At 49.0% G+C, this 12,121-nt stretch overlaps 1 protein-coding gene across 2 annotated transcripts in view; it reads left to right on the top strand.

Annotated features, from left to right (window-relative positions):
- PRPS2 (phosphoribosyl pyrophosphate synthetase 2) overlaps window positions 1-12,121 on the top strand; it is a 39,956-nt gene that overhangs the window by 307 nt on the left and 27,528 nt on the right. Inside the window, exons 1-2 of one of the 2 annotated variants that reach the window (XM_040634503.1) lie at window positions 2,038-2,231; window positions 9,884-10,067. In XM_040634503.1, the coding sequence (XP_040490437.1) occupies window positions 2,110-2,231; window positions 9,884-10,067 (306 nt within the window). In that variant the 5' untranslated portion in view covers window positions 2,038-2,109. Of the gene's footprint in view, window positions 1-2,037; window positions 2,232-9,883; window positions 10,068-12,121 lie in introns of those variants that run through there. The other variant, XM_040634507.1, reaches the window with a different exon arrangement.

Genomic DNA, 12,121 nt, shown 5'->3' with positions numbered 1-12,121 from the left:
CCAGTGGTACATTTCTCTTTGTTTACCCTCAGCATTCAAGCCTAGGAACTCATCAAAGTGTTGAGCCAATGACCATTTTGTTAGTTGCCCCCAGCTAGATATTGCTTCTCCCTGGTAGTACTGAAGTCATGGTTGGTGAGGATTCAACACTAGCTTCCACATCCCGGACCATTAACATACTCAGAGACCAGGGGCTTTAACTTCTACTGTATAATAGAGTCCATCAGTTTTGTTATCGAAGAACCACGGCCCTGCCGTGCTAACAAGAAGCCACTTTCCCCCTGAAAAGAACATGTATATAGCTTGTCTATGAGAAAAATTTTAAGGACATAAAAATTACAGTAATATTGTTAGTAGAAAATTTTATTAGGAGAGTTTAAAAATAATTACATCAGCAGACTCATTCAATAAAAATTTTAGACATATGGTTGAGTATCAGTATAAATCTCACTGCTATGGTAATTAACTGTAAAACACATAGATAATAAATCATTGCAAGTAGGGTTGGGTTTTTTCTTTCTTTTTTAATAATAGAGCACATACACGTCTCCAGGAAGAATGAAAAAGGGGCAGAAATGCTGCCAGAATTGGTGCTTTTGGATAGCTTTTTGGTAAGCAGATTCAGGAGTTTAAAAGAAACATTTGATGTGCTAGGTAATCAAATTTGAAATGTACATGGGCCCAGATGAAAAATCCCAATTACATGAATAATCCCAGGAATCCCCCAAAACCCAATAATAGGAAGTTAGCTTACAGTGAGCTACAACCCGCCTGCAAGTGGCCTTCTGTGCAGATGGAGAGCCAATTCTTGGCAACGTTAGGTAAAACCCAGCCATTTATCTGACCTGTTTAATCTGTTGTCATTGAGAAGCATTAAATTGGCCAGCATCGCTAACACGCGGGTCCTCCGTTCCCAAGTAATACATTCCTTTCCCCTACATTTGATTTGTGCCCAGGGGTTGGCTCTGGGACTGCATTTGCTTGAGAAAACGTTTTTTGCTCGGGTCTGCAGGGAGAAAGGGGAAGGCAGCCAGCTCCAGGGCTCCAGGGCTATGGAGAGCAGTGGTGGGGCGGGGAGTTGGGGGGTGGGGGGACCACCTGGTGGGAGTGGGGGCCCTGGGGGGTGAGGTTCCCGGGGTCAGGCCTTTGAGAACTCGACAGTCAAGAAGTTGCAAAACTGGCCTGATGACTACCTAAAAATGAGGAATCTGGAGGGGACTTCGTTTGATCCAATTCATCATCACCATGGAGAGCAACCTCGCCCCTCCATCTGTGGTCGGGGCTCAGATGGCCACGGGCATTGCGGCTTTTTCAAGGACACAGGGCCATTGTGTAGTTCAGGCATCAGCGAATTTTGACTAAGGACTAGATAGTAAATAATTTAGGCTTTGCGGGCCACAAAGCAAAATGGAGAGTCTATTATGTAGGTACTTGAATAACGAGAGAAAACAAATTTTCACAATATTTTTATTGACAAAATATAATAATTTGGTACAACTTTTTGCAGTACACACCTGCTAATGAGAGGAAAGGCGTTTTTTTTCTTTGAAGGGGATACCATATTTCTTAATTGGGTTGCCAACGTAGTACAGTTATGATCACACAGGTTGCAAATGTTCATGTGTAAAAACAGCGCTTAGCTCTTCGGTACAAACAGGCGTCGCCGTGGATCTGGCCCGGGGGCCACAGTTTTACAGACCCTCCTAGTGGCACACCAGTCGTCTGCAATGGGTTTGGGGGTATTCCGGGTTTGGGGGGCCGCTCCTGGTTGCTCGGCACGTCCGTCGCCTCTTCCTGCACCCTCCCTCGGTGCCCAGTGAAGCTGGTACATTGGCCCTCCCTCTCCAGGCAGGGCAGAAAGGTCAAGAATGGGGCCCAGAGCTCTCCCTCTTCAGCCCCTCCTCCCCCAGCTCCGCCCCCTCCAGCTCCTCCTCCTCCCGGTCCCGCCGCGGCGCTTTCCCGCTCCTCCGCCCCCTCCAGCTCCACCCCGCCCCGCGAGTCCCGCCCCGACTCCGCCCCCTCCAGCTCCTTCCAGTCCGCTCCTCCTTTGGTCGACAGCCGCGCTTTCCCGCTCGCGTCGCAGCCTCCGGTGCCACCGCCGCCTCCGCCATGCCCAACATCGTGCTCTTCAGCGGCAGCTCGCACCAGGACCTGTCCCAGCGCGTGGCCGACCGGCTGGGCCTGGAGCTGGGCAAGGTGGTCACTAAGAAGTTCAGCAACCAGGAGACCAGGTGGGGGCCGCGCCGGCGGCCGGGCCGGGCCGGGGAGGGCGCCGGGCGCGCGGCTGCGGGGCCGGGCGGGGACCGTCGCCCGCCCGGGACCACTCCGCGGCCGCCCGCTCCCCCTTCCGGGGCGGGACGGCCACGACGCGGCCTCCGCGCCACCGCTGCGGCGCCCGGGAGACGCGGAGGAGGGCGGCCCCTGGCCCGGAAGGGCGACCTCGGGGCGGTCATAGCGTCGAGGCGAGGTGGGCGCAGGCCGGCGGGAACCGCTTCGGTGCCGGGCACGCGGCGAGGGGCGCCACTGGCTTTGCTCGTCGGGTTTCCCGGTCCCCTCCAGGCTGGTCCCAAATCCCGGGCGTGCGAGGGACGGCTCCGCCCACGTCACCAGCCCCGGCAGCGCACTGCATTCACCTGGGGTCGTTGAAAAAGCTTCCCCTCCCTGCCCCGGAGCTTCGGATGCCGCGGGAGGGGGCGGGGGGAAATCTGCGTTTTCAAAGCTCGCAGGTGACTCCGCAGCAGCCTGGGCGCGGACCTTTGGGTTAAGCGGAGGGGGGTGTTTGTGCGGAGGGTTTAAAGAGCGCGAGAGCGCCGGAGCGCACGTGCTGGTTCCCGTGGGCTTCCTCTCATTTTTCTGCCTCAGAGATGATAGACTTTCGTCATCTTCGTAGTTGGGGGACTCAGCTGTGTCCAGCGGCAAGGCACTGGCCCGGTGTAACCGCCACCCGTGTCTCAGGTCCAGGAGCCGTGCTTGCCTCCGTTCAGTGAGGTCAGGCCGGTGGCCCCCCCACCCCCGAGACGGGACAGGGGCTCAGTTTTCCACCTGCCTGAGTCCACAAAGCTCTTTGACCAGTTTCAAGTGCGTCTTCTTTTTAGCTCTCTCCCTTAAGTGTCCAGCACTGTATGCAGTTACTGATCATTTTTACATATGGCAGAAGTCCAAAGCAACCAACACTTTCAACAAGTGCTGCTGGAACAATTGGGGTAAGCTGCCAGAACAGCAACAAAAGCCATCTATACGGCCCACCATCTCGAAATTAACTTGAAATGGATGGTAGGCTTCAGCCTAAAGCCTAGAACTAAACATTTGTAGAAGAAAACGGGAGAAAACCTTGATGATTTTTGGATTAGTCAAAAATTTCTTAGATGCTGAGGAGTGAGATTCATACATATGGGGACGATGGTGTTTGCTGAGTCAGCTTTAGAGGATATGTGAAGCCCTTCTTCCAGGTGGGAAATCACCATACATCGTCCTGTTGATAATGTAAGTGAAGAAATGTTTGTGAACCAGTAACAACAGGTGGTGTACCTGCCGGGAGTCCTTGAGCCAAACGTTTCCCCTTCGCAGAGTTTAATACAGAAGTCTGGGAGGATGGTGGAGGGCTCTGGAAAAGGATAGTATAGCTAGGTTTTGAATGTTGTAATAGCTTGCCAGCCCTATTCAAGTTTCAGTAGCTGTAAGAAGAGTGGGATAATAGTTTTTGTTCAGGAGGTGGCGTTGTGTAGGTAGAGGAGACATTTCTGGGTGAAGTGAATTTTGAAAGCAAATATGTTGCCCTTCCCTGTTCTCCCGGTGCAGCGCCATCCTTTGCTGGTAGAGCATAGTTAGGTAGTCCTGGCTCCGAAGTCCATGGCGAAGTCATTGTCGAATTTCTGCTCCAAATACTGTATGTACTGTTGGGTGAAACTCAATTCGGACCTTGAAATACGACTGTTTAACTCAATTTTATTTGGTTTTGAGTATTTTATAACCACCACCTGATAAGTAGAAATTATGAGGTCTCAAAAACCACTCAACATGAAGTCTGAGAATTGCTTAGTTATATGTTTTTTGTTTTTGTTTTTTTATTTTTTAATAATTCACTCTTCATTTTATTCATTAGAGAGAGTGAGCGCGAGAGTGCGCTCGAGAGCTCATGTGAGCAGGGGGAGGGGCAGAGGGAGAAAGAATCTCGAGCAAACTCTTAGCTGAGCCCAGAGCCCGATGCGGGGCTCAGTCCCAGGACCCTAAGAACATGACCTGAACCGAAATTAAGGGTCAGTTGCTTAACTGACTGAGCCACCCGGGTGCCCCTGTTTTGTTTTTTAAGTAATCTCTACACCCAAGGAAGGGCTTGAACTCATGACCCTGAGATCAAGACTCACATGCTCTACCGACTGAGCCAGCCAGGTGCCCCAACATTACATGTTCTTATTATTTAGAATATAACAAGTTAGCTTCCTGACTTTTCTCTTTCCCATGAACCGTCTGGGTCCAGAGGTTGATTTTTACAAACAGTCCTCTCTGTACTTAGGTATTGTACTAATGATCTGGTTTTTATTGTGTGGTCCTAGAGATGAGAAATGGGGTAAAAGGAAGAGAAGATTGATTTAGTTCATGTAAGAGGCCCCTTCCTGAACCTGTCCCCTGAACCAGGACCAGAAATCTGCTTTGAAGTCTCCTGGTCATCACTCCTTCCATTCCCCCACTTTTTTTTTTTTTTAACGTTTTGATTTTTAAGTAATCTCTATACCCAACGTGGGACTCAAACTAAGAACTCCCAAGATCAAAAGTAGCACACTTCTCCAGCTGAGCCAGCCAGGCGCCCCCCCCTTCATTCTCCCCCTTCATTCTCCCCCTTCATTCTCCTCCTTCCTTCCCCTCCTTCCTTCCCCTCCTTCATTCTCCCCCCTTTTTTGAAGATTTTATTTATTTATTTGTCAGAGAGAGAGAGGGAAAGCACAAGCAGGGAGAGCAGCAGGTAGAGGGAGAAGCAGGCTCCGCACTGAGCAAGGAGCCTGATGGGGTATTTGATCCCAGGACCCTGGGATCGTGACCTGAACCGAAGGCAGACGCTTAACCAGCTGAGCCGTCCAGGTGTCCCTCATTCCTTACCCTTAAAACACCACTTAATCAGACACAGGGCCTACTGATTTTCCCTTCTCCTCTCTGAATCATGATACTGATTTATTTTTTGAAATTTATTTTTAAAGATTTTATTTATTCATTTAAGAGAGGGAGCTCGAGTGAGCACGAGTGGAGGGAGGGGGAGAGGGACAAGCAGACTCACCTCTGCACAGGGAGCCCAACACAGGCCTCCATCCCAGGACCCTGAGATCATGACGTGAGCCACCCAGGTGCCCCTCTGAATCATTTTAGATACGCAGAGAGAGGTCTGTACCAGCTTCACTATAGACCACTGAAATCCCACAGTGAAGGTGTCTGAAAGTCTGTTGTAACATTTTATTCTGGTCAGTTAACCTGCCCAGCTGTACTGAGAGACCCAAAGTTTTGGTTTCCTATTGTGTAACAAATCACCCCAGAATTTAACAGCTTAAAACAACAATCGTTTATTTGACCCACAAACCTACAGTTAGGGCAGTGCCCTGTGTGATGGCATCTGGGACAGTTAACTGGGGCTGGAGGGTCTACTTCAAAGATGGCTCGCTCACATGGCTGGTAAGTCGGTGCTAGCTTTTGCCTGGCAGCGTGGTCAGGACCTCTCCACGGGGTTGCTTGAGCTTCCTTACAGCATGGAAGGCGGGAAGTGGCAGCTGCCAGTCTGGTAAGGTCTGGGCCCTGAAGTTGGTGCATTGTCACTTCTGTTGTCAAGCAAGGGAAGCGGAACATAGACTCCACTTAATTAATTAATTACTTAATTAATTAATTTTAGAGAGCAAGTATGTGCAAGAGCATGCAAGCAAGGGAAGGGCAGGGGTAGAGGGAGAGACAATCTCAAGCCGACTTCCTGCTGAGTGTGGAGCCTGACGTGGGGCTTGATCTCATGACCCTGAGATCACGATCCGAACTGAAACCAAGATGCTTAACTGTCTGAGCCACCCGGGCACACCTAGACTCCACTACTACTTTTTTTTTTTTTTTTAAGATTTTATTTATTTGCTTGAGAGAGAGAGCAGAAGAGAGAGTGGTGGGGGGAGGAGGAGAGGGAGAGGCAGGCTCCACGCTGAGCAGGAAGCCCGATGTGGGGCTGGACCCCAGGATGCTTAAGGCAGACGCTTCACCGACTGAGCCACCCAGGCGCCCCTAGATTCTACTTCTTGATGGGAAAAGTTTTAAAGTCTCTGCAGCCATCTTTTAATTACCACACCCATTCGTTGTTGAGTCAGATAAACTCATCTGCCTTCTAATTTGGGGATCTGTGAAGATTCTCCATCTGAACAGCTAAAGGATGCTGCCTTCTGGCCGCAATTTTGAAAAGACCCTACAAGAAGGTTCAGTCGTGATCATCTCTGTGAGTAGAGGCAGGAATAGCTTTGGGGGAAAATGTTGCCATGGTGATAGGACTTGCCATCCTCTGCTGGACTGCTAATCGTAAGGGGGCCGAAGTTCCTGAAGAAAAATAGGCCCAAGAAGCAGGTCTTTGGGGATCAACAGTCATCACACCAGAGGCTGGCACACTTTTTCTGTAACGGGCCAGACAGTAAATAGTGCCGGCTCGGCAGGCCCATGTCCTCTCTGTTGCTGCCGCGTCTCACAGCTGTGTGGCTTAGCAGGCTGTTGTGGGTCACTGCACTCCTCTCTGGAGGCTCTAGGGGAGAAGCCATGCCCTTACCCTTCTCAGCTGGGAGAGGCTGCCTGCAGTCCTTGGTCTCTCCTTCCATCTTCAAAGCCAGCAATGTAGCACCTCTCCGACCCTGCTTCAGACCTCCCATCTCTCTCTCTGACCTCTTCTTCTGTCTTCCTGTCCTATTTTAAGGACCCTTGGGGTTGCATTGGGCCCACTTGAATAATACAGGAAAATCCTCGTTTTAAGGTCAGCTGATCAGTAACCTTAATTCTGTCTGTCCGCTTGTTTCCCCTTTGCCATGTAACGTATTCAGAGGTTCTGGGGCTCAGGACATAGACCTCTTTGCGGGGCCATTCCGCCTAGCACGCCAGTCTCAGCTGTGGGTTGTAGACGGCTGACTCCTAGCTATATAACGCTGCGATTTCCGAATTGACTTTATTCCACAGTTGATAGGATGTTCACAAGGGACTTGCGTTTAGCTCCTCAGAACTCAAAATAGGAGGTAGCGTATAGAATTCTGTCTCTTTCATCTCGACGGTGGCGTCACACACTGTCCATTCATAGCAGAGAACATAGAAAAATATGACCCACTGTTACCAAAACTCATTTGCAGATCAGTTCGACTTGAAAACCTTCATTTTTGTGTCCTAATTATTCGAGCTGAAGTTGGATAGACGCTTCTGTTGATTGGGCATGCTGCTGCATGGGTATCCAAAATGTCGACTCATTGTAAAGTTGTTGTAGAAATAATTGGCTCTGTTGATAATACAGTATCATTGTGTATAATTGGCTTCTGATAGAAGAGAGAGGGTATTTATGTACCTCGCTTGTAATTTTAAAGTAAGATTCATTATATTTCTTCTTAGGGTGAGACCATTTATAGCCCATCTTCCTGTAATGTGGTGTGTGCTTTCCTAACAATCCTGCTATGCAAAGTCGTACAGTAAAAAGCACAGGGTTCGTGGGAAAACGGGGGTTGGGAGCACAGCACTCCAACTTCCTCAGTAACTTATTTTAAAAAGATGGGAATATAATGGAAATGGTAAGACACTACACATATTACAGATTTTAAAAATAGTGGGGTGCCTGGGTGGCTCAGTTGCTGAAGCGTCTGCCTTCGGCTCAGGTCATGATCCCAGGGTCCTGGGGTCGAGCCTCGCATTGGGCTCCCTGCTCAGAGGGGAGTCTGCTTCTCCCTCTGCTCCCCCCGCCCCGCTTGGGCTCCTCCCCCGAATAAATAAATCTTTTAAAAAAGTACATGAACACTGTAGTAAGTATGGCACTTTGCATTGAAAAAGACCTACAGCTTCCTTATGGAAGTAGGTTTTGGAAGGGCCGTAGCTTTTGGGTTCTTGTGAGGCGATGGCGGGGGTGATCTGAAGTCGGGTGGAAAATGGTGATACCAGATGTGGATGGGTGTGGCTGTGGTCCTGGCGGGGAGGGTGTGTGCACACATGTGCCATGTTCCCAGTATTTCGAAGTGGCTCCATTCAGCTGGGTGCAGTGCAGTTTTCTGCATTCTTATCTCAGGATGAAATGCAGAATTCATATTATGCTCAAATTGTTCCTGATGTATCAGTTGGAACAAAATTAGCCTTTTCAAAACAAACGTTGTAGCAGATCTGAAGGTCTCCTTGGTCCTTGGCAGTACTCTGGGAAGGACCTGCCCCAGCACACAGCATTATTTCTCTTTTCTTCCTGTGGAAGGTACATGCGGAGGGGGGGCTGGCTTGCTCTCATGATGAACACTCAGCGTCCTCTGCCCAACACACAAAAATTTTCCAACACGTAATTTTCAAAGACTTTTGAAGCTCCCCTTTCCTCTTTCTCCAGAAGCTCCTGGAGGATGCCAACCAGCGAAACAAGTACAGCAAGAAAGAGGATACAGAAAATGGGACATTGAGTGCAGGGGAGGGGCGGTGGGATTCCCCGGGGGGCATCTGTGCAGAGGCAGAAGGAGAAGCCTGGGTCAGCTAGCAGCGGGAGGAAACTGGCAGGACAGTGAGCTGGCGATCACACTTGTGGCCTCCGACGTGTTGGGAATGTAGATTGTCAGCCCAGTGTTGAGGCTGGAATTTGTATTCACTACGTAGAAAACTCAGCAGGTGAAAAGGTAGGATAATAATACTCCAGGGAAAACAAATCACCAAAAATTATGTGGAAGAGGGAAATCTAAACTTGGGTTTAAGTTTGCTTTATGGCTCAGCTCTGAATAGCACTTACACAGTTAAAGGTAGCCCATCCTATTTGGTTAGAAGATTGATCTACGTTGGGATGATGGTGAGACCAGAATGCTGCAGGGGGTGTGGGTGATGGGGGCTGTGGTGTGCGGGTAGTTACGTCTTCATCTTCCAAGCAAGAAGTCAACACATGATGCCCAAAATGAAAACTCAAGATGAAGCGATAGAAACGTCCGAGTTGGAGACTTGAAGATAAATGCCTGAAAACCATAACAAGAGTTGAAATGGGTGCCTCTGAAATGTTTGTTACAAGCCTTACAGAATGACTAGAATTTTTTAAGCCATGTGTATATGTAACTTTAATAAAAGTAAAACTCAATATACTATTTAGCAGAAAGAAGTAGATATAGCAGGACTGAGACGTATTTCTAACGAGCGTGTAAGATGCTGTCCTATATGAAAAAGTTCAGCTTGCAAGGTGGTCCTCCGCTGGCCTTTGGGAACCTTGTGTTTGAAAGGGTTCGCGCCCTTCCCAGATAGGAACGGCTCCTTCTCCCTAACTGTGCAAACAGTGTGGTTAATGTGGAGCCCCTGGGGGTCTGGACTTCTGGTCCGCGCCCAGCAGATGGAGCCTATGTGACCGCTAGCCCCCCAGTAATAGCCTGGGCACTGATGAGCTTCCCCGGGGGACAGCACCTCCCACACTTTGGCACGGCTGGTGGCTGGGGGGATGGAGCCCCACCCGTGCAACTCCAGCGCAGGGGGACCCTTTGAAGCTTGCACCTGGTTTCCCACGGATTTTGCTCCTCGCACCTTCTCCCTTTGCTCGTTTTGCTCCCTTTCGCGGTGGTAAATCATGGCCACGAGCGCCACTGTACGGTGAACCCTCCCCCCCCTGCCCCCCAGTGGTGCTCCAGGGGACCTCCAAGACGCACACATACCTTACTGTTAACGGATAGCATTTTTCTTTTCCTAGCGTCGAGATCGGTGAAAGCGTGAGGGGCGAAGATGTCTACATCATCCAGAGTGGCTGTGGGGAAATCAACGACAACCTGATGGAACTCCTCATCATGATCAACGCCTGCAAGATCGCGTCATCGTCCAGGGTGACTGCCGTGATCCCGTGTTTTCCATACGCCCGCCAGGATAAAAAGGACAAGGTACGAGAGCGCCATCCTGTTGGCACAACCTGCTCTGGGTTCTCATCTACGATTTTTTTCCCCCTCACACGTTACCTCAGAATATCTGGAAAATGTTTGCTTTCTATCATCTTGGCTTTTCAGAGGTTTGTCTTCAAGCCAGCCATCATGTTAATATTGATGGAGATACAGGCAAGGCATATTTTTGCAGGTATGATAGCGTATAGCCCTGGTGTTGGAATTGTTGTGTATCTTTATGGCGGTGGATAGAACTCAGTACACCCACACCACCACCCCCAGTGAGCACGTGAAACCGGGGAAGTGGAATCCGATCACTGAACTGTGTCAGTGCTAGTATTTTGGTTGTGATTCTATACTCTAGTTTTGCAAGTGTTACCGTGAGGAGAAGCCGGGTAAAGGGCACAACCAGATCTGTGAATTGTTTCTTACAACTGCATATGAATCTATAGTTCTCTCAAAATAAAAAATTTAATTGAAAAAATACACCATTATCTCTTTTTAACCTTTCGAGAAGAATGAAGTTGATATTGTTGATTTTTTTCTTTTAGCAACGCTAGCACTATAGGAGGCTGTGTGAGTTTCTAGAAGAAATTAAAATAGTCCTTGTCTTCGAGAAGAACCAGAGAGGTTGGAATTTGAGGGGAACTTTAGAGGGGATTGTATTCGTTTGCCAGGATCACTGTAACACAAAACACAAACTCGGTGGCAGAAAACAACAGAAACGTGTTGTGTCACAATTCGGGGGCCAGGCATCAGAAAGCAAGGTGTCATCAGGGTCGTGGTCCTTGGGAAGACTCTGGGGGGAAGCCTTCTTTGCCTCTTCTGGTTTCTGGTGGCTCCTGGCATTCCTTGGCTTCTGGTAGCATCACTCCCATCTCTGCATCTTTCTCCACATGCCTTCTTCCCTGTGTCTCTGTGTGCACTTCCCTCTTTTATCAAAGGACAGTCATTGGATTAGGACTCATCCTTTTTTTTTTTTTTTTTTTTTAAGATTTTATTTATTTATTCGACAGAGATAGAGACAGCCAGTGAGAAAGGGAACACAAGCAGGGGGAGTGGGAGAGGAAGAAGCAGGCTCATAGTGGAGGAGCCTGATGTGGGGCTCGATCCCACAACGCCGGGATCACGCCCTGAGCCGAAGGCAGAGGCTTAACCGCTGTGCCACCCAGGCGCCCCTGGATTAGGACTCATCCTAATCCAGACTGATCTCATTTTGATCTTTACCCTAGTTCTCTCTGCAAGCACCCTCTTTTTAAATGTCACATTCCGAGGTTCTGGGTGGACGACTTTTGGGGGGATATCGCTGAAACCACGATAGGGATCAGCTCTGAAGCTGTTAGCTGTTTTATGTCTTATGGATAGATAGATGTTCAGTCAGGTTCTCCATGAATCCCTCCAGTTGACAAGACACATGGCTGTTGTGTGACGAGACTAATCATGACAAAAGTTTCCCCCGATACGCCTGTTTATCTCCCTAATTCATTTTCTGAAACAACACAAATTACCAAACATCACACAAGATTCCCTAAAAATCCCTTTATAAATTTGAATTCCTATGCCAAGGGGCCCCCTCCCCCGAAATTTTAATGTACTTTCAGGTGTGCTTCTCAGACCCCATGCTGAACATAGCTGTCAGTTAATTTTTCCCTAGAAATTGAATATCCAGAACTCCATTATGCAATTGAATTATGATTGACCCTGTATGGATTAGAAGGGGTCAGCAATTTTCTGTGAAGGGGCATGTGGTCTCTGGTGGCAGCTGAACCCTGGTGTATCTCAAAGACACAAGATGATCTGTAAGTGACGGGTGTGGCTGTATTCCAATGAAGCTTGAATGTATGGACAGTGAAATGTGAATTTCATCATTGTCACATGCCGTGAAATGTTCTTTTGATTGTTTTCTTCCGCCGGCTACTTAGTCATGTAAAAACCATCATTAGCTCACAAGCAGTACAAACCAGTGGCTGGCTGGATTTGGCCCGTAGGCCGGTTTGCCACACTTGCATCAGAGCATCGACCGGGTGTGCGTGTGCGCTCGCGTGCGTGCGTGTGTG

This window comes from Ursus maritimus (genome assembly GCF_017311325.1).
Source record: "Ursus maritimus isolate PB19 chromosome X unlocalized genomic scaffold, ASM1731132v1 scaffold_X1, whole genome shotgun sequence".
Lineage (NCBI taxonomy): Eukaryota > Metazoa > Chordata > Mammalia > Carnivora > Ursidae > Ursus > Ursus maritimus.
The sequence above is the reverse complement of the archived record's forward strand: the minus strand, read 5'-3'. Positions and strand labels throughout refer to the sequence as shown.